This window comes from Embiotoca jacksoni, unplaced genomic scaffold, assembly GCF_022577435.1.
Source record: "Embiotoca jacksoni isolate LCO1_2020_lvr unplaced genomic scaffold, fEmbJac1.0.p SCAF_8, whole genome shotgun sequence".
NCBI lineage: Eukaryota > Metazoa > Chordata > Actinopteri > Embiotocidae > Embiotoca > Embiotoca jacksoni.
In genome coordinates, this window is record NW_027185436.1 from 19,502,938 (window position 1) to 19,527,966 (window position 25,029).

Genomic DNA, 25,029 nt, shown 5'->3' on the forward strand with positions numbered 1-25,029 from the left:
CAATTCTCTGCTTGTAATTTTCTTTTTCACACTGTTCATTTTCGCAAGGTCACATTAGATGAATAAAGGATGATGAGGCGAGAGGATGAATAAGCCTGAATGTCCCCATTTCTTAAGATCAATGAAGTACACACTTGATTACTTCCCCTTAAAACTGCATGACACAATATGGTTGATATGTAACTTTAAAGAAGGAAACTTCTATTACAGTAAAATGTTAAAGGATTGCTTGTTCCTACATCTACTTTCAAAATTCTGATACTGTGATAATAATTCTCAGACTGGTTTTTGTTGTCATAATATATTTTTCAGTTCTTTGCCTTTGTCAATAATTTGCTGACTCATATTATCTGTCCATCTTCCTGTCCATCCATCTTGCGCTCACTCACACAAACAGTCAGCCACTGAATTTGATCATTTGGGTCTATTTGATGAATTATCTGTTGAGCCTGTGCAAGATGCAACACAACAGGTTTTGCTCTCTGAGGGCTTTCATTTAGTGAGCTCTCTGGATTCAATTCGATCGGGTGATTGGACTGCCATTAATCAAGAGCTTTGTGTCACTGTGGTTATTTCTTGGGGTCAGGTCAGAATCATGTTCAAGACATGTTGGATTCGACACTGTCAAACAGCCTTTGTGTTGCTGCTATTTATAATCTGTTGCGCAATTGTAAATATGGCTGATTCTTTTTTTTTCATCTGGTTGTTTCTTCTCCTGTTTCAGCCTCTCTACAACCAGCCTTCTGATACCAAACAGTACCATGAGAACATCAAAATGTAAGTCTGTCTCTACTTATGCCTCATTTATAATGTTTTATTGTACACAACCGCTAAAGCATAGATATAAAATTGCTGAAGAGTTGAACGATTGAAATCTGAGCTCCGGTGGGACTGTTTGATGTGCAAATTATGTCACTACAGATTTCTGAGATGGATGTGTTTTTATAGATTTTAAATACAAATATATTATATTTTGAAATATATTATCAATTATAAATAATGCATTTAAAACTACAATGATTTTCTTTATTGACCAGATTACACCAAACTCAGATTCATTCAACAAATCTGGATCATGAGAATTTTTGAACCTCTCAAAGGGTAACAGACTTGAAAAGGTTGAGAAGTCAACTTGTTATTACATTATATAAATGATACATATGCAGTCATTATAATTTTTGTTGTATTCTCTTTATGGGTCTTGGCAGATCCTTGGATTTTTTTTTTATTTTTATTTTTTAAATATAAGAAATTGAATCTTGGTAATTTAAGCAGCTCTTACTTCCTGTAGTGGCTGTATATTGCATCAGTGAGAGAGACTTGCTACCCCTGTACTTTAACCCTCCTTTCCCCCTTGGCAGAGTGCAAAGAATTACATTTCAGAGGGGGATATGAAATTGTCATTATGTAAACTTAGTAATGAAACTCACTGGAATAAACGTGCGGAATGATGGAGGCTGCAGAGGGTAAAGAAGAAAAATGCAAACGCCTGGTGGGAAAGGATGTGAACTGTCATTGAGAGTGTGTTTAATTTGGAAGTGACTCTGCACAAACAGTAGCACTTAAATTAGCAAGCATATTAATCTATAGGCAAAGAAAATGCAGTGATTTTTATTTACGTTCAGGTTTTGTTAATTCAGCAGTAAGGGGAGTAGAAAGTAGACACCATTGCATGGCGCTGCCATGTCTATCAATAAGGCTTATATCCATCTGTAATCTTTTAAGCACCATAATTCACTGAGGCACATCAAAAGGCTTTAGGAAGGTTATAATGGCTTGCCCTCCGCCGTTGGCACTGTAGTCTGGGCACAGTTTCATACCGCAAGATGTGTGACCTCTTTGCCGCACACTGCTGTCTTCACTCCTTTTGATCTCTGCACCGTTTGATCAGTATTATTACCTCAAAGCAATTAACTGAAAACTGTCCTCTCTCCCTCCGTGTGTGTGTGTGTGTGTGTGTGTGTGTGTGTGTGTGTGTGTGTGTGCGTGTGTGCGTGTGTGTGTGTGTGTGTGTGTTATTAAATACCAGTGTGTCGCTCTGGGCCAGCACAATTGACTGCTTTGTTTTAGTAACCGGTTTGATATCGTTGGCATTCATCCCTGCTCAGATAGACGGCTACCAATATCTCTGTGGAGCTCTCAGTCCCCATCCCAGTTCATCTCCTGCACACACAGTGCTTCTACTTCTCAGCTATTTGTCAATATGCTTTGCATATGCAGACTACTGTGAGGACAAATTCAACCTTTGAAGGTCAAAAAGCTTTTGCTCAGTGCATTTGTACCACTGCAGAACATCTGTCGCAAAGTGTGCGTATAATGAATCTTTCAGCCATCATGTTTTAGAGGTATTATGCCAAATTACAGTGGTCTCCGATATCTTAGAAATGGCACAGGCTTAGAGCAGGACAAAGGAAACCTTTTGTAGGGGTTCAGGGCTGCTAATCTTTTCCTTTGCCATCTGGTGTCCAGAGGACAATGCCATCTCTGTCTTTAAAGGGCTCAATCTATCAGCCCTGTTTTTGCCATACCAAGTTAGTTCTCACCCATTATGTGCCACAATATGTAAACACCTATTCTATCTAGCTGGCTTTGGCAGCTTTTATCTTTCCTGCTGCAATGGCATGGCTCAACATGTGTCTGTTTGTATGTGTGGGAGTGTTTATGTAGGTTGGGGGTTGAGGCCATTTAGACTTAACTTGGTCTTGTTTCTGCAGATATAGTGTTTGAAAAATGAAGAACAGGTCATCGTGCGTGTGTTTATCTCTCGAGACGCTAAATGTTATCACACTATCTTCAAATTTTCTCAAAACTCATCCACCGTCAGTAGCCCACTTCCTCGTCTCCCGTCCTTGCCTGTGACCCGAAGGACCCTGCGGCTCAGCTGAAGTGACTAATGTAGAATAAGATTACATTAATCAGCGGGGAACGTGACCTTACAAGTGACAGATTAAGTGTCAGGAATAAAACTCTGTCTTGCAGCAAAGAAAGAGACAAACTGAGTGGCTGCCTAAGGAGATTACTGGCCCTGACCTTTATTTGAAGCACTGTCGCTTGCTGTTCCCAGCACAGACAAGTTTTATAAGTTTGGCTCCCCTCGCTGTCCTTTCCACCCAGAAACAAGTTTGAGTTTATCGAGCGGTGGCATACAAGGACAGGGAGTGTGTGTGTGTGTGTGTGTGTGTGTGTGTGTGTGTGTGTGTGTGTGTGTGTGTGTGTGTGTGTGTGTGTGTGTGCGTGCGTGCGTATTTATTGGTGAAAGAAGTGAGACGGCGAAAGTGCAGAGGGAAGACATTGTGTACCTGAAGATCTAGAGAGCATCACACATTCGGATATACTGTGATGAAAGCCAAAGCACTGTCTGATATTGAGTGTTATCCTCACCTTATTCTTTTCTTCCTGTCCCTCTGCCCCTTCTGTTCTCTCCATGCCTCCCTTTTTCTTCTGCCCTATTAGAAACCAGGCGATGAGGAAGAAGCTCATCTTATACTTCAAAAGAAGAAATCATGCTCGTAAGCAGTGGGTAAGTCACATTTTTTGACTCTCTGCTGGGACTCAGCCCATGACGGATGGCTAGTGTGAAACTGGGCCAGCTGCTCCTTGAAGTGAGTGGCCATTTTAGGCATACCAAAGAGGAAAGGAACTCTTTGCATGGTCTGTTGTCAGTACTTGCACTGTGCCCCGGGGATGTGTTTGCTTTGTAAAAACAAAGAACATCCCTCATGCTGTCATCTGAAAGTATAATTTTATACGTCTATTGAATTCACTGTCAGCCAAGCACTATAATGATCATTGCACAGAGTTAGTCTGTGTTCGTGCCTGCCAGTGATTGAGCAAGACTGAGCCAAAGAGCATGACTATAAATAAAGCAAAGATCAATGGGGTGAGCTCTGATGCTAGAGCCGGGCGGACATCGTAAAATCAACTGGCATGACAGAAAATCTTCATTGCAAATCAAGTCCACAATTTGTTTACCAACCACAAGTTGGTTATATAGTGAGAAAATAGCTGTCTTTTAAAGACTGCAACCATGTCACAGCTCTGCTTTTGTTACATGTTTTAAGTTCATGTGATGTTAGAAATAATAGTTCAATTGCAGCACCTGTATGAAAAAGTCTGAGAGTGGTGGGCTTGTGTCCACTCTCTTCCCATGTTGTGTCTTAGTGGGGGAAGGTAGCTCCTTGTGGGCAAAGAGTGGGGAGACATCGCCTTGTGGTTTACGAGCCCAGTGAGGGTCGTGTCTCCACCAGGGTTAATGGTCTGCTTTATAGCCTGCCTGTGAGGAAGCTGGGAAAACGGTGCACTGCCGTCTGCCAGGGTTGTGACTCAAGGCTAGACTCCCCATAGAATATCAACATGACACTTTTCCCCCTCTGAACATGGGGGCAAACATGGTGGGACACACGGAAAGCTTCAGGATTCCTGGGTACAATTACAGAATAACTCAATCTTTAGTGTTACGGCAGCATAACACATCATTCTGAGCATTAGGAGTTGTCTTGTTTGAGCAGTAACTTTCAAATCTTCTGTGCAGTATATGTCTCCAGTTCAAAGACAAGGCTGAAATGTTTATAATCAAGTGGATCTGCTGTGGATTGAGATCTTTCTTTTTCTATGATCCTTCAGGAACAGAAGTTTTGCCAGCGCTATGACCAGCTAATGGAAGCCTGGGAGAAGAAGGTGGAGCGCATTGAAAATAACCCACGGCGCAGGGCCAAGGAGAGCAAGGTGCGGGAGTACTATGAAAAACAGTTCCCGGAGATCCGCAAGCAAAGAGAGCTGCAGGAGCGAATGCAGAGGTGGGATCATTTTCTCCCCTTTCACAACAGGCACTCGGGCACAATTTGTGAAACAGGCTTAATCGCTTTGATTTGTTGCCTTGTTACTGCTGCTATTGTGAAGAATTACTGTGGATTTGTGTCACTGTGCGATGTAGGTGGCTCAGTTACAGTAATATGTGGGTAGATTTGAGTGACGGGTCTTCTTTATTTTACCTTTTGTAGCCGCGTTGGGCAGCGAGGAGGTGGGCTGGCTTCATCTGCAGCTCGCAGTGAACATGAAGTCTCTGAAATCATTGATGGGATATCAGAGCATGAGGTAAGCTCCTCTGATAAAGATGGTTTGCTCCTCCATTTGCTCTCACTGTCGCCTGTCACCAAGGTGGGTTGCGTACCAAGAAATACTTAAATACTATATATTGTTACTTTTTTGTGTGATGATAAAATCCCTTTTGCTATATACTGTATTCAGAAATGTGCCCATTTTATAGTAATTGGGTCAAGTCCTCCAAGATGCTTTAAAACAACCTACATCAATATTTTACCTTGTAAAACTGTGCAAGTGAATTGGTTTTAAGGGAAAGGGTGCACACACCAAATATTGATTTGATTTAGGGTCATTTTTCCACTTTATTTCGCTAAATTTGTTAATTGATAAACTAATAAGTGCATAGTTTTTGGAAAACATCCTCATTTATGTATAGTGCTTAAAGCTTTTGCACAGTACTGTGTGAATGTGTACCTACACTATATATCTGTGTGTGTGTATATATATATATTTATATGCTGTCCATAGTAATTAAGATAAGTAATAAAGTGAGCTTAGTAATAACAATAATAAGAACAACATCATAACAACATTGTCTGCATAAATGTGAATCAAGTCCTCTAGTGTCAAAGGAACATAGTTTTGTTTTACAGGCATGTGGCCTTCAATACCGGCCTATAATACAGATGGTGTGGAATGCCACAGGAACATTGTAGTAGCCAAACTAGCAGAGCGAGCCACAGCTAAATACTAGCTGCTTAAAGCCACCCCATCCCAGCGGCAAGCACAGCAGCACAGCTGCTTTCAATTGGATCGCTTCCAAAACTTTGACAGTTTCTGGCAGTTTTTACTGTCCGTCTCAATTTTACAGTCTTCCCTCTTTCCTCCATTTATAACGTGCACAGCCGACACATAGCTTCAGCTGCTGGTGCAACAGCAATCGTCGTCCGTGTACTCGTCCACTGTATTAATGGTTCCATGATGAATCTTAACTTCGTGACATTCGTAAACTTCTGCATTGACGACAAAATCACAGCCACATAACTGCTTGCAGATTTAGCTGCTTTTGGAAAAGTTTTCACATCAGAAGTGTAAATCTTGTCTAAGAAAACATTTTTTAGTGATAGGTCAAGCCCCCTGAGGCAGATTATATAAAAACAACTGGCTTGACTTTATACATACCAGCCAAACTAATGACAAGGTTTCCGTAGTTAATTTCAAACATTCAAAAGCTCCTAGTTTGCACATTTGAAATCCAATTGAAACCAGATCTGGTTGCCTGCAGTGCATTCAATTGGCACGTCTTGTCTCATCCCAAGAAATGCCTCCTCAAGATAGGACAGTGCCTTTCCTTTACCACCCTCCTGTCCAAACCCCAGGCGTTATCTGATGTTGATTTTTTTTTTTTCTTTGTTAAGTTGTAAATTTAAGAGTGACAGTTTTAGAGTTGCCTAAACTGCTGAGCATACAAAGCACATTGAACTTCCGGTTGTGTTTTCTGAACTCTTCCACACAAACCATTATGTATTACTACAGTAGGTTTCATATAGGTCATGTCTGCATGAACACTATGTTGTCATAAAAGAAACTATGCTTCATGGCAGAAGACTCCGCTGTACGATGTGATTTTCTCTGTGTGTGCGTGTGTGCGTGCGTGCGTGTGTGCGTGTGCGTGCGTGCGTGCGTGCGTGTGCATCAGAACACAGAGAAGCAAATGCGACAGCTGGCGGTCATCCCACCGATGCTGTTTGATGCTGAGCAGCAACGCATCAAGTTTATCAACATGAACGGACTGATGGATGACCCCATGAAGGTGTACAAGGACCGGCAGGTTATGAACATGTGGAGCGAGCAGGAGAAGGACACTTTCAGAGAGAAGTAAGTAAAACACGCCAACAAACTCAGGGTTTCAAATACATTATTTTAATAATGAAAATACATCCTTTTATTCCCATTTTCTATCAGCTAGATTATGTTTCCCTTGCAAAAGATAGTTTTTGACAGTAACATTTTGCCATTTGGTCCCCAGAATACCATCCATGAATTTTCCTGTTGCGCGCTTGTATTTTGGGCTTTTTACATTAAACACATTTTTTTTTTTATCAAATGCCATCTTAGCTTCCAGTTCCGTTTATCATTCAGTTTATTAGATCAAGTGCTTGGGAGTTTCTTTTTAAGTAACAAGATGAAGTATGTCTTTTGCTCCCTGTGAAATGTGGGTGACTGATAGAGGGTCAGTTAGTTGTTGGTAAGGAAGTGGATCTTCCCCTTTCGTGAGAATCGAGATGAGGCGTTTGAAGCTGACAAATTAAATCAAACCCACGCAAGGAAACCAGTGACTTGAACGTTTACCCACATTCAAACAGCTTCAGTTTCTTCCTCTGAGCAAAAACAAACACTAAAACATGTCATCACTGGTCATTATCGACTGTGATAATAATATAATAAATGACATTTTTAAATTTGGGATTCATGTAATAGATTTAGTGAACCTTTTTAGGGCACTGTTTTTGTCAGAAAGCGTAGTCTTCATTTTAGATGTCCTTTTTCTGTGTCAGCACTGACGTCAATCTCTTTGTGTTATTTTGTGATCTTCTTTTAGGGCCTTTCAGCAAATGTCAGTGATTTTGAGTCATCCCATTAGCTTTGTTATCCTCCCACAGGTTCATACAGCACCCCAAAAACTTTAGTCTGATTGCATCTTTCCTGGAGAGAAAGGTATTGGTACATTTAATTTTTTTTAATGTATTTTTCAGATTGAGCCCATCTTCTCATGAAATGAAAAATGACATTTATTTAATGTTCCAGACTGTGGCGGAGTGTGTGCTCTTTTACTACCTGACCAAAAAGAACGAAAACTATAAGAACATCGTACGAAGGAACTACCGGCGCCGAGGAAGAAGCCAGGTATGTTCTCCATTCCAGCTCGCAGTTCTAACGGATGCTTGACATTTTGATTGAGTCCAGATCACACGCTGCAAATTTCAGGTGCACCCTTCTGTCTTTAGTTTTAAGAAATCCTGCACACACACAAACACGGAAGTCTCCTTTTGCGATTGATTGGCAACCACAAAGTTGGCTGCTGTTTGTGACTTGGCTAACTTATGGACAGTAAATGATACCATTCGCTTGTCGAAGAAACGTTTGTTAATACGATACTCTGTCGTCCAACTAATTTGGCAGGAATCGCCAACATTAACTTTTCTCCTATTATTCTTATAGTCTGTCACATTGACAGCACAGAAAAATTGCTTTGGCATTTTTTCTATGTGAAGTTGCGAGGCACACAACAAAGAAAAACATGGACTATGTTGTGCTCAAATACAGCATCCAACAGGATTTCACCTCGTTAAAAGCTACTAAAAATGGGCCACCGTCTTACTTAAAAAATGTGTCCCAAGTAACATAAACATGATCTAATATCCAGCGCTAAAGCTGTATGGATGTCTTTGCAGAACTGTGAAGAAGTCTGAAGAGGTCACACTCAATTTTGCTGAATATTTTGTATTTTGTATCTCAGCAGTGTTTCATAATGATAGTCTCCAAACAAAGGTTATTTCTGCTGCTGAGGAGCTACCGGTTATTCGGAGCCTCAGATCAGGTGCTATCTGTTCAACTTCATGGTGGTTTGCACGAATGAAATGTTGCAGTAATTTACTGGCGACCTTTTCCCTGTGGGTGTGAGGACAGTCGCTCCTCATCTTTCCTGAGGAAACCTCTGCTCATTACCTGGCAGTTTGCTCCATATCTCCTGAGTAGCAGCTAGCAATAATAGCTCACCGTCACAGTGTGGGAGGTACTTACAGAGGAGGAACCCAAAGTGTATCGTTATACATCAGACTGATTGCAAATGCTAATCGAGATTATGTTTGGGGAGAGTAAGTAATAGCTAAATGCCGATGTTAATGTTTTTCCAGCCATTCTCAGTCTTTTCTTTCACTGTGCTGTCGTGGAGTTTCTCCTTTTAGTCGTTACACGGCCCAGGGTCAGCTCAGAACATGCCTTAGCGCTCTGCAGCTCTCCGCTGAGGGTAGATGGAGATTATGAGGCTGCTTTTGTGTCCTGGGAAAAGAATAAGTGTCTGTTCAGCACAAGCGACTGGGAGACCATTAAGGCCTATTGAGTTATGACTTGTATTTGTGTTCTGTCTGAGTTAATTTCAAAGGGAGGGAGAGGATATTGCAAATGGAGAAAAAGGTCATTACTGCGTGTAAAAGGTGCATTTTGGTTTTATTTTTCTACGCCCCATCTTTCTCTACTGTTTTTTATGTTCGCTCGCCTAGAGCCTCATGCGATGTGTCTTTTTTTAGAGCAGATATGTAGTAAAGCGATCAACAAAGGTTGCTTGCAAGAGCATTTGCCTAGAGGCAGAAACTGCAAAGATTTCAAATTGAGTAGAAGATGTTGATAGAGATCTGCTTGGTTAATGTTGAGCAGCTTTGGAGGTTTTTGGTCAGGCTGCGTGTCTATACTAATCTGAACTCTAACCCTAAAAGCCCAGACAGGCAGGAAACTGGTAAGGAAGTGGTTCTGGGCGCATCAAGAGCAAATGTTATACAGCAGAAATGTGCTTCTGTAATTACGGAACTTTCGTATCCTGTTTTGTTTTAACGCGGCTCGAAATGAATTGGATTGTTCAGGTTAGTAATTGTTCAGTATTGAAATCAGTGATACTAAGATTTTAGAAATGACAAAGAACGAAATTATTAATTGGTATTTTACGTTTCTGTTTTTAAAACACCGTTTGTGTAGTTGTTATTTTATCAAAAAGCCAGCCAAACTTTCATTGTACCCTGCATGTAGACATCAGCTCTGCCACTGAAAGTGGAACCTCATTCACTGTTTGCAAACGTGCAGGAAATATATGTGGTGAGGGGAATATTAGTGAATCTCCTGAGGTAAAATGAGAATATCAGCCACTGACATACTCAAAGGCAGTCTTGTGACAGCCCTCCTTATAATTATCTGATTTGCAGAATGCAGCGTTATTAAGACAGAAAAACATTTACCACTCTTGACTGTCCAATAAATTCTTTATTATTTTATGTGCTTGTGTGTTTCAAAGGTAAACAGTTTACCGGAGATGTTGAGATGTTAGTAAATCCGTGCCCATTATTTGGGATTATCCTTTTAATACAGTTGTTTCTGTCTCTTTCATCGCAGCATGGCCAGCAGCAGCAGCAGCAGCAACAAGTGAACCGGAGCAGCCAGGAAGAGAAAGAGAAGGAGGAGAAGGAGAAGGAGGGAGAGCGGGAGGAAGAGAAAAATGAAGCTGAAGACAAAGAAGATGGAATGAAGTGAGTTGCTTTATTAAAGACAGACTACACCTTCAAAGCCAGTCATGTCACACGTGCTCTGCAAAAATGGCTTTTCTTATTGATTCTTCAGAAAGGCAGACTGCGAGGAAAAGATGGAGCGGAGGGAAAAGATTTGTATGATATTGTACGAGCCCGAACTTGCACAACTATAGTGATCCTCTAACTTGCTCCATTTCTCCAACTCACAATTTTTTTGAATTGTTCCAGGTCAGGATGCAGGAAATGGAGTAGGAGTAAGTTTTGGCTGGTGGGAGTGGATCTGAAAATCCAATCACTCCGTAACCCTTGAGCTCGTACTTCCTCACCTCCAGCCAGAATTTTCCACCTACGGCAAATTCAAGCATTCATTTGTTCTCCCCACTTCAGCAGCTGTTTTCCTCTTAATATTTCTCCCCTTCCCGATGGGACGCCAAGCCTCATTTGTAAAAAGATTTTTGCTTATTTTTATTACTCTGGGTTGTTTTTGGTGGGGAAATAAGCAGTACCATTAACCTGGCTGTCAGTTTGAAATGCCAGTGCGTAAGGAGGAGTGTAACTGTGTTTGTATATTGCTAGGTGGTCAGGTGGGGTGGGTGGGGGAGGGGGGAGGGGCACAGTGCCAGCAAAGGATGCAAAACTACAGATGGAGTATCACTGCTTTCCACTGCCTGAAAATGAATAGATGTCTGTATTTAGGCACTGTTATGTTGTCAGCTGAAACTGTACACTGCAGTAGTTTTTAGCATTGGCAGGTCATATTTATTAGCAGTTGTATTGGACTAGAAGATGATGATGATGATGAAGTGTTGCCTAATGTCTCCCTGCACTGAGGCGGGGTCAGGGGACTCCGTGACTCCCAGCACACCCTGCTGCCTGCCTGTCACCCCTGGCACAGCTGGCTTGCCTATATTTAGTGTGCCACCAGCTCCCCTCAGCAAGATTAATGGAGCTGGGGGAAGATGAATGGAGGAGCAGAGGGTTCAAACTCAGTGGCTGTCTCCTGGCATGCCATTGTGCTGACACTCGATAAATTATCCTGGAAAAAAGAATGAAAAAGCCAGCTTCTGCATACACGTTCACATTTTGTCTTCCAAGTTTGTGTTTCATTGTGCTGCAGTCTCGACTGTTCTCAGGCAGACAAACTCATCTGTCCCCACATAGGACTTGTGGTGCTAAAGCCAATGCAATGTAGCAGACAAACACATTAAGGAAAGGATGGGGATGGATGTTTGATGTTTGAAGTTTGAAGTTTGAATTTAGTTTTTGCGACTGACTGAAGTGTGGACCAGTTGAAACACTTGTAGGTCACACATTTGATCTGGTTGCCTGCAGTGTGTGCTGCTTCCTGAAGATAGAACAGGGCCTTTTCTTTACTACCCTCATGCTGTGAGCAGCATGGCCCACATCTTCATCTCTTAAAAGGGGGATCTTCCTACATTTGCTTTTGTTATTAAACACAATATATCTGGATGATTTTGAACATTGCAGCTTGCAAATGTTATTTCGATGAGACATTTTGACGCTGGCGCTGTACTTCAGCATTATGGGTTTAAAATGTCAACTTTCCAATGTAATTGAAAATTGTGTACATTTTTATCAGTTTACAACAGTTAGAAATTTCATAGCTCCAATAAATATAAAATAGACCCAAAGCCATCATATTGAATATTTGGTTGCAATTTTTTTGCAGTCAGTGACAGTATCAAGTCTCTCATCAGAGGCAGCCTGTTCATGCAGTACTTTGCCTTGACAACAGCTGCCTTCAGTTCTTGCTCTTATTTTTGCCTTCAGACTGATCTTCAGCAGTAAAACACATCTTTAATTGGCATGACAACATTAAGATGTTTATCAATAAAGACAGTGCTCTTTTTGTCTAAATGGTTATTATCAGTGACCTCCAGCGCTTTCCAGAAATATATGTGCTGCTTAAAGAGCTTTGAGTCATTTTCGTGAACCGTCATGTACAAACCAGTCGCAAAGCTGGTGTTTTTCCCTCAACGACTGTGTTGACATTTCTCCATTGCAGGGACGACACCTCTGGGGAGGATGCCGAGGACAAAGAGCCTGCTGTGGCTTTCAAGGGTCGACGCACAGCCAACAGCCAGGGGCGCCGCAAGGGCCGTATCACCCGCTCTATGACCAGTGAAGTGGAGGAGACCACCACACCGCCACTCAACAATGAGCTCGGTCAGTCTGAGTCACTCTGCACCAAATTAGTGCAAATTGTGCTGCGTGTTAGTTTAACATCAGAAAAAAATTCCGCATGTGAATACAAGCACATTACTTACTGTAGTTTGAGAAGGTGATGCGGATGAAGTCATTATATATTTAATAAACTCAGAGACATAAGAACACTCTTTATTGTATTATATCTTTCTAAATAGCTTACTTATTTCAAAATAGATGCAAAATAGTAGGCTGCTAAAATAGCTAATAATCAATAATGACTGAAAATTTCTTCGGATATGTCAGGAACTCTTAAACAATATAGAAGGTTTATAAACAAATATTTCACCAGCATCACGCAGGATTGAGTTTGGTCACCTTTGTTCTAGTTGTAGCGTCTTGTCCAACACCACAAGAGTGCACTGTTGTTCCTCCATCTCTATTTGTTCACATTCGGTCTTGCGCTCACTACTTTTTTTCCTAAGATAGGCTCATAAGTGTCCTGATAAGAAATCAGAACAGTGAAGAGCTGTGACTGCATCAGGGGTGTAGTCAAAATCCCATCTGTCGGCAGAAGACACAAGTATTATTTAAGGACAAAATACTCTGTGTCAGCTCACCAAATGTAAGTTAGCCATGCACGCACTAACAGTCTTGCTGCAGGCCAGAATGGGATTTTTGATGTTTCAGCAGTTGTGTGTACACGCTGCAGTCAGTCGCTGCTGCTGCTGCTGCTGCTGCTGCACAGGTTTAGTCACAGGGAATCCCCAGGTGACTCGATCTGTAGGGGCTCTCAGTCAGCAGCCCCACCGCTGCCACTGTTTGTTCCCTCGCTGGCAGCAATGCAAGCTGGCCCACTGTGCCCTTCACAGGTCCATATAGAGGACACATACGCACTGGCTCCAGCTCCGCCAGGGACAACCTGGCTTGTGGCCTGTGCAGGGAAAGAAGCCAGTTGTTATGTCTATAATCATTAACTGACTTCTCTCCTTGGATTTCCTGCTTCCTCCATCTAAAACAAACAGTCCCTAGCGACCCGTGCTGCAGTGCTCCTTTGGCAAGCAGCTAAAGCTACCCTGCCCCCCACCTTCTTATTCTTTTTTTCTTCTCTAATTTCTGTCTCTTCTTCTTTTCCTCTCGTCAGTCACTCCCTAACTGACTTTGTGACAACTGCCCACTCCCCCCTTCCTCCCGCCTTCTTCAACTTGTTGGTTCTCTATTTTTTTTTTTTTTTTTTTTTTTTTTTTTTTGACAGCCAATCTGGAGATGAATGAGAGCTCTCGCTGGACTGAAGAAGAGATGGAAACTGCCAAAAAAGGTAATACATAGCAAACGTTTCTTCTTTCTGTGATGTGTAGCATTATCTCAGCTACTGTATATTATAAAACAAATGTCAAAGGAAGGAACACGAACAACTCAAGCGCTGTTTAAAAGCATAGCCGAGTGATGCGGCTGTGACTTCCTGTTAGTGAGGCAGCAACCGCCACGTGCTGCTCGTTTGTGTCAATGCGTGTGTGTGTGTGTGTGTGTGTGTGTGTGTGTGTGTGTGTGTGTGTGTGTGTGTGTGTGTGTGTGTCCGTGTCCGTCTGCCTGGACGGAGTCTGTTGCTCTTTGGAGCCGTTTCCTCGTCTCTCTGGGTCAAAGCAGCCTGCCTTTTATCAAGGAGGCTGTAAAGTCTGTCCCTTATCAGCCAGCCTCTGTGAATGCAGCAGTCATTAACTCGGGGCTGTTTATTGTCTCTGACTGAAGATTACCCAGAAGCCTATGGCTGATTCACAGAGGTCGCTGACACTGCCTGTTTTCTTTGCACCAGCGCTCTGTGTGTTCAAAAGAGTTTATTTGCAGTGCATGAGCCACAGTTACTAATTGAATGAGCTCTTCACCCTCATTGATTTGTACTGCATACTACTCGTTTAATTGGGATCCTCCACTGATCTGTTACACCAGACTGATGGTCAGATTTGCTGCTTGTCAGTCATTTTTTATATATACAAATATCTTTGCGTTACCAAATTCACAGCCTGAACTGTGTATTAAATGTATCTTTTTACAAATGATTTTTAAATCTTGAACTTGGGTGACAAAGTGCCCTCTTTGTAATGTCAACTCCTGCGTTCTCTATATGACTGAACTGGTAGGCGGCGTCTTTGTGGCCATTTGTGGATGATGTGTCATCGTACTTTGTGTGACTCTCACTTCTGCTTCTGACTATTTTAACCTGTCCTCCCATGTCATGCCTCTTGCAAACTTGAATATGATAATTAAACTTAATTTAGTCTGCATCTGCTCTGCTCTGCGTGTAGTGGCCCCTGGAAATTGGGGTGTGTGCGTGCGTGCAGGTTTGTGTGTTAAGAGGTTATTTTACGATAACTGGTGCTGGCCTGGCTCGAACACGGTCCTGTGTAGTAATCCCGGTTAATGTCTTCAGTTCCATTCTCCTGCTGCGGGATTAGTGGGGCGCTCCATCCCGGAGGATTAGCCTGGCAGCTCAGTGAGAGCAGGGCTTCCATGAAGGGCTTATGTAACCACAACCACAGAACCCCGGCTACAGTACCGAGGGCTGAAGAGGGGGAGCTGCTCTTACCGTTTTTCATCAGTTCTGACTTCCACCCCCACACCTGCCAAAAGGGATTCCCCTTCCAAGAACTCAAAACACTCCAAGATCATAACCCCCCCCCATTTCCTCCAAGTATTGAATAAGCTCGTCAAGGTGCTTTCCCTGGAAAGTGCTCGACATGTATATGTTTTAAAGAGGCTTAGGTGTCCTCATGCTAATGTGTTTATCTCCTTGAGCTAAACAGATGTGAATAATTGCATTGATAGTGTGAGGCAGGGCAGTTCCAGCCAGCGTTGCCTTTGAGGATGACATGGCCACAGGGAGATAGATCACTCTTGTCTTCACTGGTAGCCCACAGGAGAGACTGCAGGGCTTTTTAACGCCACTTGTCTTAAATCCACCAGCTCTGCCTGCCTGTGTGTATGTCTGCATGGAAGGTATGTGTAGCAAAGGTTGTATCTGTGTGCACTTGGTCCAAGCTGTGTTTGCATGTGCACCAGTCTTGGCTGGCATTTATGTAAGTGCACTAATCTGCCAGGCTGTGCTCGGGTGCAGGCAGGCAGCTGGATAATGGCCCCTGCTCTGCGTGCTGGAAGAACCCATTTAAAGGAGCAGCAGGTAGAGAATGCCACATTATCTTTTTTTTTTTTTCTCCCTTTCTCCTCCACCGTTGCTCTATCTCTGTCTCTCGGTTGGGAGATGGCAACAGCCCAGATTGGCAAGAGCTGTGGAAGATTTGGCAAGTGCCTCTTTCCCCCACTCACTTTCTCTCTCCTCTCACTCTGTGTTGTTATAAACTAGAGAGGTCACATTCAAGATGAAAAGCAGGTCAGTCAGGAAAAATGTGAAAGCCTTTATGCTTTCTCATGGTATCAACATCAACTCCCTCTCCACCCCCTCCTGCCCTCCCTCACTCTTCTCTCTGTGCTTACTCTCCACTTCTGTATCCTTTCCCTTTCTCCATTGTCTCTCTGGCTCAGTGGCTCTGCTTGCTCTCTCTCTCTCTCTCTCTCTCTCTCTCTCTCTCTCTCTCTCTCTCTCTCTCCTCTCTCTCCAGGCTGCTCTCTCTCTCTCTCTCTCTCTCTCCTCTCTCTCCAGGCTGCTCTCTCTCTCTCTCTCTCTCTCTCTCTCTCTCTCCTCTCTCTCCAGGCTGCTCTCTCTCTCTCTCTCTCTCTGCTCTCTGTTTACTCTTGGACTGCCTGAGTGTGTGTTTGTGTCTGTGTGCTAGAGTATTAACAAGAGAGACAGAGAGAGAGGGTTCGAGTGAGTTTGTACTCACTCATGCATGTGTGTGTGTGTGTGTGTGTGTGTGTGTGTGTGCACCGCGGTGCCTGCTGGCAGAGTGAGGTAGGGGGAGGGACAGACCGACGGAAAGAGGGAGGGAGGGAAAAAAAAAAAAGAGAGATAGAGGAGAGATCAGATGAGGGGAGAGAGTGGCTGAGCACATAGCACCGCCCCACAGTCCCACTTTCCTGTGGAAGTCTTCCCAGACGACCGCCATTGGGGAGAGAGACACGGCAGAGAAGAACAGACCAGCACTTATCGAAGCACAGGGACGACAGAGAGAGAGGAGAAAGGAGGGGAGAGGCCAGGAGCATGTGCTGTTTTGGAGCATGTCAACCTGACACCGGCTCAAGTTTCAAGCCAGCTGGCAGGAAGAGCGCTGAGACTGAGCTGTTTTCATCTCCTCTGCTCTGGATCGGAAGGCCCAGCCCCGAAGAGCTTCCCGGCCGGCCCTCCAGAGATCAGACTGTCTGATAGTGTTATACAGAGCAGGGCCACGAGACCACGAGAGAGCTGGAGTGACAGGCATGTGACAGACGGGAACAACCACTCTCAGGCTGCGCCAGGTGTTGATTGGACTTTCTCTGGGAGGAGCTAATGTGAATACAGTGTCCTGATTGGGTGTGAGGCTACCACCTGTTTCAGTTTTGCTGCTGCTGATTGGATGTATTTTCCATGTGGTGTTGCTTCAGCAACTAAGGCCCTGAGTCAGCTAGAGCTTTTTGGATTTGCGCTTTCTGTCTTTGCATATGTTGGAATACACTGGACGTAGTTAGAGGTCATAGCAAAGTGACCTTTGACTTTGAGTAAATTAACTTTTAACTTTACCATTATTGTTTCAGCTTCACTGCATGCTGCAAAGAGTTTGTCTTCCTTGCTTAAATGTGCATGATATCATGCCACTGTCTGTCATGGTTGAGCATGTGTATGTTTGTGTGTACTCCTGGGTGTCTAACTTGTAGGGCAGCCCCCCACCCCACTCCTCCCCCTCCCCTCCTCTCCCCTGCTGTGAGATGGCTGTAAAAGGTTAATAGGTGTTGGTCACGTGTCGCTGTCCTCTTGGAGCGAGTCGGGCCAACCTGTCTTTCTTTTCTTTTCTTTTCTGTGTTGGAGAGGCTTTTCCAGCAATGCCTTTAGTGGCAACTATGAATATTTCAGCTGAAAAAACCTCTTCCACTTCAACACTTGACAGGTTGTAGGTGCGCAGCAGCTTTTAGACACCAGAAGCTCAGACTTGAAGATCAACCCCTCCTTGTTATGGCCGTTCTTTTTATATTGGCATTAATAAATTCTCAGCTTGACAGTGAATATTATACGTCTTCCCACATTTGCTGGATGATGCAAAGCTTTTCTAGCCCTTTTGGCAAAAGTATTTTTTTTTTTCTATCAGTCGGTATGTGTGACAGATGTAGTGTTTGACATATGTCAGTGCAGAGACAAATATAATGATAATGATTTTGAAAAGGGTGGATTGAACTTCATGACCCGCTGTGCATGGCCAATGAAACTCAGGTTTATGGAGAAAACAAAGAACATGACATGCAGAGATAACTACCTGCAAGGCAGCGTCCTGTGCTTCATGCGTACCGGCAGAAAGGGCTTTGTTAGCTGCTTTTTGAAAGTTTTGTCACAAACAGAATGCCTGATGGGAGAAATTAATTTCATTTACAAACTTTACGGCATTCATCTGTGTTGGTGTAAATAGTTTGGTGTGTTCTGTTTTATTTACATGACATTTTCCACAATAGCACCTGTTTTGTTTCCAAAACATGCCAAATATTATTCTTTGGTCTTTTGGTCTTCTTAGACCAAACTTATGCATCTACCACAAGTTTACTTTTAAGAATTATTTTAGCAAAATGTTAGTGTTTTTAAGGGGTTAAGAATCATTAGTGTGCAGACAGATTTCTAGATATTTTATCATTTTTAGAGACCTTTTTACTTGTATCTTCATATTTTGAATTTCCTAGTACACATATGTAAATTCATCCCAGTGAATAACATCCAGGAAATTAAACAAATAGCAGCCCAGCTCTTATTGCAGCTGGCACTCTGTAATCATCTTATTACTGACTGATTCAATCAAGCGTTAGTATCAGTCAGTGTTTCTGATGACGGGGCTGTAAACAGCTGTCCTTTCCTCTCCTTTGGCTCACTGTTCTGCTTGTTGTCCTACTACCTCCATTAAGCGATTAGATGCAGGGACCTCTGAACCCATGTCCAAGGTTATCCCAAGACGAGTTGGCGCAGCGCCTGTTAATGACACCCCCCACCCCCCCACCCCAACCCCCAAACAACCTTTTGAGAAGCTGTCCTGTTGCCAGGACCTGTCAGGCTGGCACAGGAAACAAGTGGGTGGTGTAAGCTAAGCCTCTTACAACACACACTGTTAATGAGCTGCCTTTAGCTAGCAGCAAACTCTTGGAGGGGGGCACTGGAGCAAATTCGACACTATCTGTCTCTCTCTCACACACTGACTGCTCTGTGCATCTCTTTTTTTAGCACACATACACTGCACGATTGTGTGCGAGTGCGCGTGCATGCTTGTGTGTTTCATGACAGGTTGATCTATCACAGCTCTGGCCCAGCGGGTGCTTGTTGACTCTTGTGTAAGGCACAATCATGTGGTTGACTGGGTAAAGGACTGGGGTTTCTTGGAACTGGGTCACATCAAAGTCAGTTAGAATATGACACAGAGTGACCCCAGTGGGGAGAGTTAGTGATGTCATTGGTGTGACTGATGGTTCACCTATCACACTAGCACTCCTCTCTATTTTTTCCTCTTTGACTCTTATGTCTCTATCTCTGTATCTCTACTTAGGAAGTGAGTGGCATCAGGCCATACTGCTGCTGCTGCTGGGAGACTCAAACTGTGTCTGTGTTAGGCTACAGACAGCTGTGTAGAGCTATAGAGATAGATGTTTATGGCTATTTTATACTATACACATGATTGTGGTTGGAGATAGCGCTGATAGTATATATACCAAATAACCATTCAATTTACAATGTACTCAACAGGTGCACTTTGCACAGCTTTCATCATATTTTTTTTACAGCTGTAAAGTGAATATCAATATCAATAAGGTCACATCTGTCTGTTTGCCGTTGTTTCTGTCCTGTCCTAATCGCTCTGCCTCCATCTGTTAATTCCAGGCCTTCTCCAGTATGGTAGGAATTGGTCCGCCATCGCCAAGATGGTGGGATCAAAAACCGTGTCACAGTGCAAGAACTTCTACTTCAACTACAAGAAGAGGCAGAAACTGGATGAGATTCTGCAGCAGCATAAAATGAAATCGGTAAGAAAAATGGAAAGTTTTCCTCCACCTCATGCTGACAAAGTAAAGTCATTTATGCTTTTTGTGCACCATCAAGTTATAGGATGGTTTCTGTTTTTCTTCTTGATCTGACTTTTTTTTATTTAGTGTGTCCTTGTTTTGTTTCAGGAGAAGGAGCGAAAGGCCCGTCGTAGGGGTAAAGCCCTGCAGAATGAAGAGACCAGTGCCCCGTATACAGCTGAGGAGGAGGAGATGGAGGGTTCAGGAGCCAGCTGCAATGAAGAGGAAGCCCCTGAGGATGGAGAAGGTACACCAGCCCCAGGAACAACATACATTTCGTTTATATCCAAAATAGAACATCATCACATGAATGTTTTATTGAGGTGCTATTTTATTTTATTTTTCAGCATTTTTTTATTGCATTTAGTATTTCTGGTGTTCTTAATCCCTCATTTGAAAATAAGGTTTGCATTAAAAAACATAAAAAAAAAAAAAAATAGAACACCTCTTTACGTAATGAAGTTCAGTTCTCTGTAAACAACAACTTCAATAACATGCATATAGTTAGAATAATACCTCTCTTGCAGTTTCAATCAGAACTGAACATTATTATCTTATTTAAAGGTAGAATTTATGTCCAAGTTGTTGTTTTGGATTGCATTAGATTGTGCAGGTGTACCTAATAAAGTGGCACCTTAATGCATATTAATTAATATAACAGTGAAAATGTTTGAGTCGCTTCCTTTTGGCATGAACAATCATGCTCTGCAGCGACAAACATAAAAGTAGGCTGAAAATCCTGCTGTAGTCTGTTGATAGACGTAAACTGCGTGGACTGCAGAGCGCTGTAGAGCTCTGAAGCCTCAGGGGATTTTATCCATCATCCCAATTGGTTTTGTGTTCCCCCTTATTGTACAGTGAAACCTGATTAAGACAAAGACTGGCACTGTAAGGAATCTGGTTTAGCAAAAAAAGATGGAAGCGAAAAGGACAAAGAGATCAAACATGATTTACAGTCTAATCTGTGGTTCATTTTGTCCCCTGTCCCTGCCAGGTGGAGCCAACAACAGCTCTGACACAGAGAGCCTGCCCTCGCCGCATTCGTCAGAGGACAGTAAGGCTAAGGAGGAAGGCTCAGGCAGGTCGAAGGGCAGCTCCAACCCCGGGAACAAGGAGGAGACCCGGTCAGACCCAGGCCAGGCAGTGGACGAGAAACCTCCAGTCAAGGAGGATGCAGACTCAGTCATCAAGCAGGAGATAAAGATTGAGGCAGGGGAGCCCTACAAAGAGCAGCCAGCAGTACCCAGCGATGCCACAGATAAAAAACCTCCCACAGCAGAGGCAGAGGAAGTCAAAAGCTCCACCAAGAGCTCCAAGAAGGACCATGCAGCCAAAACTGGCTCCCATGGGGACAGTGACTCCAGTGCCACTTGCAGCGCTGATGAGGTGGAGGAGACAGACAATTTGGATAAGAACAGGTGAAAATTCTGAGCAAAAAATATAGAAGTGGAAATTCGATTGTTTGTTTCTTGCTTTTTTCCTGCTTCATTTGACATCTTATGGAATTTTTAGATTTTTAGTGTCAAAGAGCTTCTGGATTTTGAGTGGTTTACCAGGTGTCCTACTTTCTGATTTACCACAGCAAACATTAGAAAACAAAGCAGTGAGGGTTTTGAAGTGGTATTAGTTGCCTAGCTACACTGTGTGAAACCATATTTGTTAAGCCACTTGTGAGTATACCACAAGTTGCTCTTTTCTGTCAACCAACAATTTTATGTGCACTCTTTGAATGAATGCGAATATATATTTACTGTATATATATACATATATATGTTGTGTGTGTCTGCGAATGAGGCCACTAGAAATGAGTGTCAAAAGTGCGTGGGAGGAGTGATTAGTCTTGTTTGCACGGTATTTGTCCAATTTTTTCCATGACAGCAGACTGCATGTACTGGCAGAGCTGAGGGAAACGCTGCCCTCTCTGCCAAAGCAAACAAAGGGAGTGTGTGTGTGTTTGTGAGTGTGTATACCCTCTTGTGCATCAGTGTGTGTGTGTGTGTGTCTGTGATTCAGAGTATGTTGTGTGCTCTTGACAGATGTTGTGAGACATGGATATGGATTTTTACTTGTAATTCTTTTCCACAGTCTCCGACTCTGTCAACACACACACACACACACACCCGCCATATATTTCTGCTTCCTCTCCATAAATTGAATGCTTTAACTTTTTTTTTTTTTGAGTGAGGATTTGTGAATGTGTCTTGTGTCTCCTGGGGGAATAGGATAGTAGGCGTGTGGGATATAAACACAGATAGAAGCTGTGCTTTTTTTTCTTGTTGTTGTTTTTCCCCCTTTAAAGTTCTCAGATGAATTGTTGCATTTGGTTTCATATGGGGAAAGAAAATTACACTGGGCAGTTTGTGGACATTTGGTAGTACATCCGTAGGCGGAAACACTAAACAGGATATGTTGTACCCTCTACTCTCATCCTCCTCTTCAATCCATCTAACTTCTCTTTGTCTGTGTGTGTAGAATGAATTCTCCACGGCCAAGCCTGCTAAACTACAGTCACGATGGGGTCATATCATCCCCCCTACAGAAGCCCATGGACCTGAAACAGCTCAAACAGAGGGCTGCGGCTATACCACCTATTGTGAGTTGTATTTGGGGTGTTTCGGTGTGTATATTTTTTTTTACTCGCACATCTTACAACAGTTAAGTGATGAGCATCACAGCTTTTACAGCCTTGGAAAGTGTCTTTGATCAAAGTAGTCTTTTATAACAGAAAGCTGATTTTGCAAACGCACACACATATACTCACTCTCACTCCTCAGTTGCAGTGGTATCAATGCTATTCCTGTATCTCTGCTTACAGAGATAACAGTATAGCATGTGAAATTGTTAAGTCATATTTGTTTAAGATAAGGTAGCCAGATGGAGGATGATGGGATAGGATTGCTTTGTGGAGAAGAAAGGAGATGCCAGGCATTAGGGAAACTTTAGCTTACCAAGAAATAAGAGCTGCGTATGAGCTATCATGTTTATCAGATACTGTATGTGGCTAACCATATGTCAAATGCCAGCTAGGAGTGGGCCTGTGTTGTGTGTGGCATGTGTGTAACCTTTTTTTTTTAAATTTCCCTCTCGTCCCGTGTGCAGATGCCAGAAGCCTCCATGCAGGGCAGTCAGCGGGGTGGTGGTGGGAAGGCGGTGCTGCCCCCACACGCCCTGGCACTGTACCAGCAACAGATCACCATGGCTCATGGAGAGTCCTCTCAGGACATCAAACAGCACCACCAGCAGCACCACCACCAGCAGCAGCAGCAGCAACAACAGCAACAACAACAACAACAACAGCAGCAGCAGCAACAGCAGCAACAACAACAACAGCAGCAACAGCAGCAACAGCAACACCTACAGCACCAGCTACAGCAACAGCAGCAGCAGCAGCTGCAGCTGCTTTCAGGCCAGCCAGGTAAACAGCAGCCTTACACCCCGCAGCCAGACAGAGACAGGGAGGCTCTTCACTGCAGCAGCCCTCGTGTTCGCCCACGCAGCCCCTCCACCAGCGAAAAGGATGGTACGCACACCTCCATCACTCCAGAAAACTACGCTTGTTACCTACAAACTCATTAAGCTGCTAAAGTTAACAATGTGGGAACTCCTCTCACAATTTCCAGCACATTAATCTCCCTTTGTTTTTCCTTCCAATGCCGTTATTCTCTGACTCTAAGCCATAGTTTCACTACTGTAGGATGCATGTCCGCATGTCGTGGTGTTTTCAGTTTTAAAAATGAGCCGAATAAATCGATTTACGAAAACATGATTAGAGGAATAATGAAATAAGAAAATGGAGGTTAATGAAATTTCTGCACAACATGCAGTTCCAGTAGCATTTGATCTAGTTTAACTTAGTTGGTCCTTGCTACAAGCTCTAACCTTGAGTCTGTGTTCTCCAGTGTTCAGGGTATTGAAGTGTTTCTGGGACACTGGTGGAGCAGGAACTGATAAATGATCTGATATTGCTATTGACCCAGAAGGGAATATAGTCTAGTTCAGTGCACTTACTGTAAGCTTGTGGAATGAGAATCTGTGAGAGCCCAGTGCAAGACTTTTTAACAGTCAGGACAAAGACAGGTCTTTTATAACCACCTGGGCACCGCAGCTGTGAACTCTAAAGTACTGCAGCTGCTTTTTCATTCATTTTCAGAAAGGAAAAATACTTAAAAAGCTCTTTTATACCTGTCATGGGGGCAGGTGGAGACATATTCAAGCTGAATTTTATGAGCAATTTTTCTGCTGGTGAACACAATGTGGTGATGGACGTTTCACACCTGTAGTATACTGAAGTGCACTCACCTACTCTGCTGGATTCTACTTGTGTGCCTTAAAATAAACATTAGCAATGGGTTTTTATATATTATATTGTACAATTCAAAGGCTAGAAAGTGGAATGAGGGTTTCTGTGTCCTCACTATGATGACAGTGACAAAGGTGTCGACACTAGTGAGATATAAGAGTCAAAAAGACGCCTTTTTGTATCAGCGGAGATCGACTTGAATGCTGTGTGGTAATCGCGTCTCTCTCTCTCTGTGTTGATGTTTCAGAAAAGTCCCGAGCTTTCTCTCCACATGGTGAAGCCAAGAAGCAGGCGCTGGGCCCCGATGATCTGAGGACCTCGAACTTGGGTCGCCCAGTTCTCTCCCCCTACCCCATGTCCCCCCGAGACATGGCCAAGATCAGTCACGACCAGCACCTGCTCCACTTCAACTGTGAGTCTTCTTCTCTGCACTCTTCTATCTGTTTCTTCTTTGCAAGCATCCTATACGACATATTGTCAGATATATTATGGGAACGACCTCCTGACACTGAAGTGCATCGAGAAACCCTTTGCCAATAATCAAATCTCATAATCTCTTATGTCTGCCAGCGTTCCAGCAAGCAGGCCACCCTTCGCTCTCCGGTCTGCCACAGGACAGTGGGAGACTCGCAGCAGTGAGACCCCTCACAATGCCAGAGCCTCCACCTCTCATTTCCTCCACCAAGCCAGGAGGCTCTATCACACAGGTATAACACCATACACAAAAGCTGACAAAAACTTTATGGGTTCATTTAGTTGACCCACATAAATTATGAAATTTCAGTAGACTTCTTAGCTGCACACTTTGGATTTTGGTGCATAAATTGTTCAGATATTTATACATACGCTAGAGCAGTGATGGTGTATATTACCATTATGACCAAATTTGTGTTTTTCAGGGCACCCCCGTGCAGTTGCACAGTCCAGCTCATGGGTTGGACCATGGAAAGATGACACCCACACAGATGGGGTTATCGTGGATGGATCAGAGGAAAATGGGTGAGGGGATTTGTTGACTTCTGTTTTTCTTCTTTAAATGTCGCCATC

General features: G+C 43.2%; 1 protein-coding gene across 11 annotated transcripts in view; it reads left to right on the forward strand.

The window, feature by feature from the left end:
- Window positions 1-25,029, forward strand: part of ncor2 (nuclear receptor corepressor 2) — an 85,467-nt gene that overhangs the window by 40,451 nt on the left and 19,987 nt on the right. For 3 of the 11 annotated variants that reach the window (XM_069138523.1, XM_069138529.1, XM_069138530.1), the window contains exons 8-26: window positions 725-777; window positions 3,454-3,520; window positions 4,624-4,796; window positions 5,001-5,094; window positions 6,743-6,921; window positions 7,707-7,761; window positions 7,852-7,950; window positions 10,207-10,340; window positions 10,432-10,485; window positions 12,367-12,527; window positions 13,762-13,824; window positions 19,501-19,643; window positions 19,791-19,929; window positions 20,677-21,100; window positions 22,155-22,299; window positions 22,782-23,202; window positions 24,230-24,394; window positions 24,553-24,689; window positions 24,882-24,981. In XM_069138523.1, the coding sequence (XP_068994624.1) occupies window positions 725-777; window positions 3,454-3,520; window positions 4,624-4,796; window positions 5,001-5,094; window positions 6,743-6,921; window positions 7,707-7,761; window positions 7,852-7,950; window positions 10,207-10,340; window positions 10,432-10,485; window positions 12,367-12,527; window positions 13,762-13,824; window positions 19,501-19,643; window positions 19,791-19,929; window positions 20,677-21,100; window positions 22,155-22,299; window positions 22,782-23,202; window positions 24,230-24,394; window positions 24,553-24,689; window positions 24,882-24,981 (2,806 nt within the window). The remainder of the gene's footprint in view (window positions 1-724; window positions 778-3,453; window positions 3,521-4,623; window positions 4,797-5,000; window positions 5,095-6,742; window positions 6,922-7,706; window positions 7,762-7,851; window positions 7,951-10,206; window positions 10,341-10,431; window positions 10,486-12,366; window positions 12,528-13,761; window positions 13,825-19,500; window positions 19,644-19,790; window positions 19,930-20,676; window positions 21,101-22,154; window positions 22,300-22,781; window positions 23,203-24,229; window positions 24,395-24,552; window positions 24,690-24,881; window positions 24,982-25,029) is intronic. The other 8 variants (XM_069138528.1, XM_069138533.1, XM_069138534.1 and 5 more) reach the window with 6 other exon arrangements.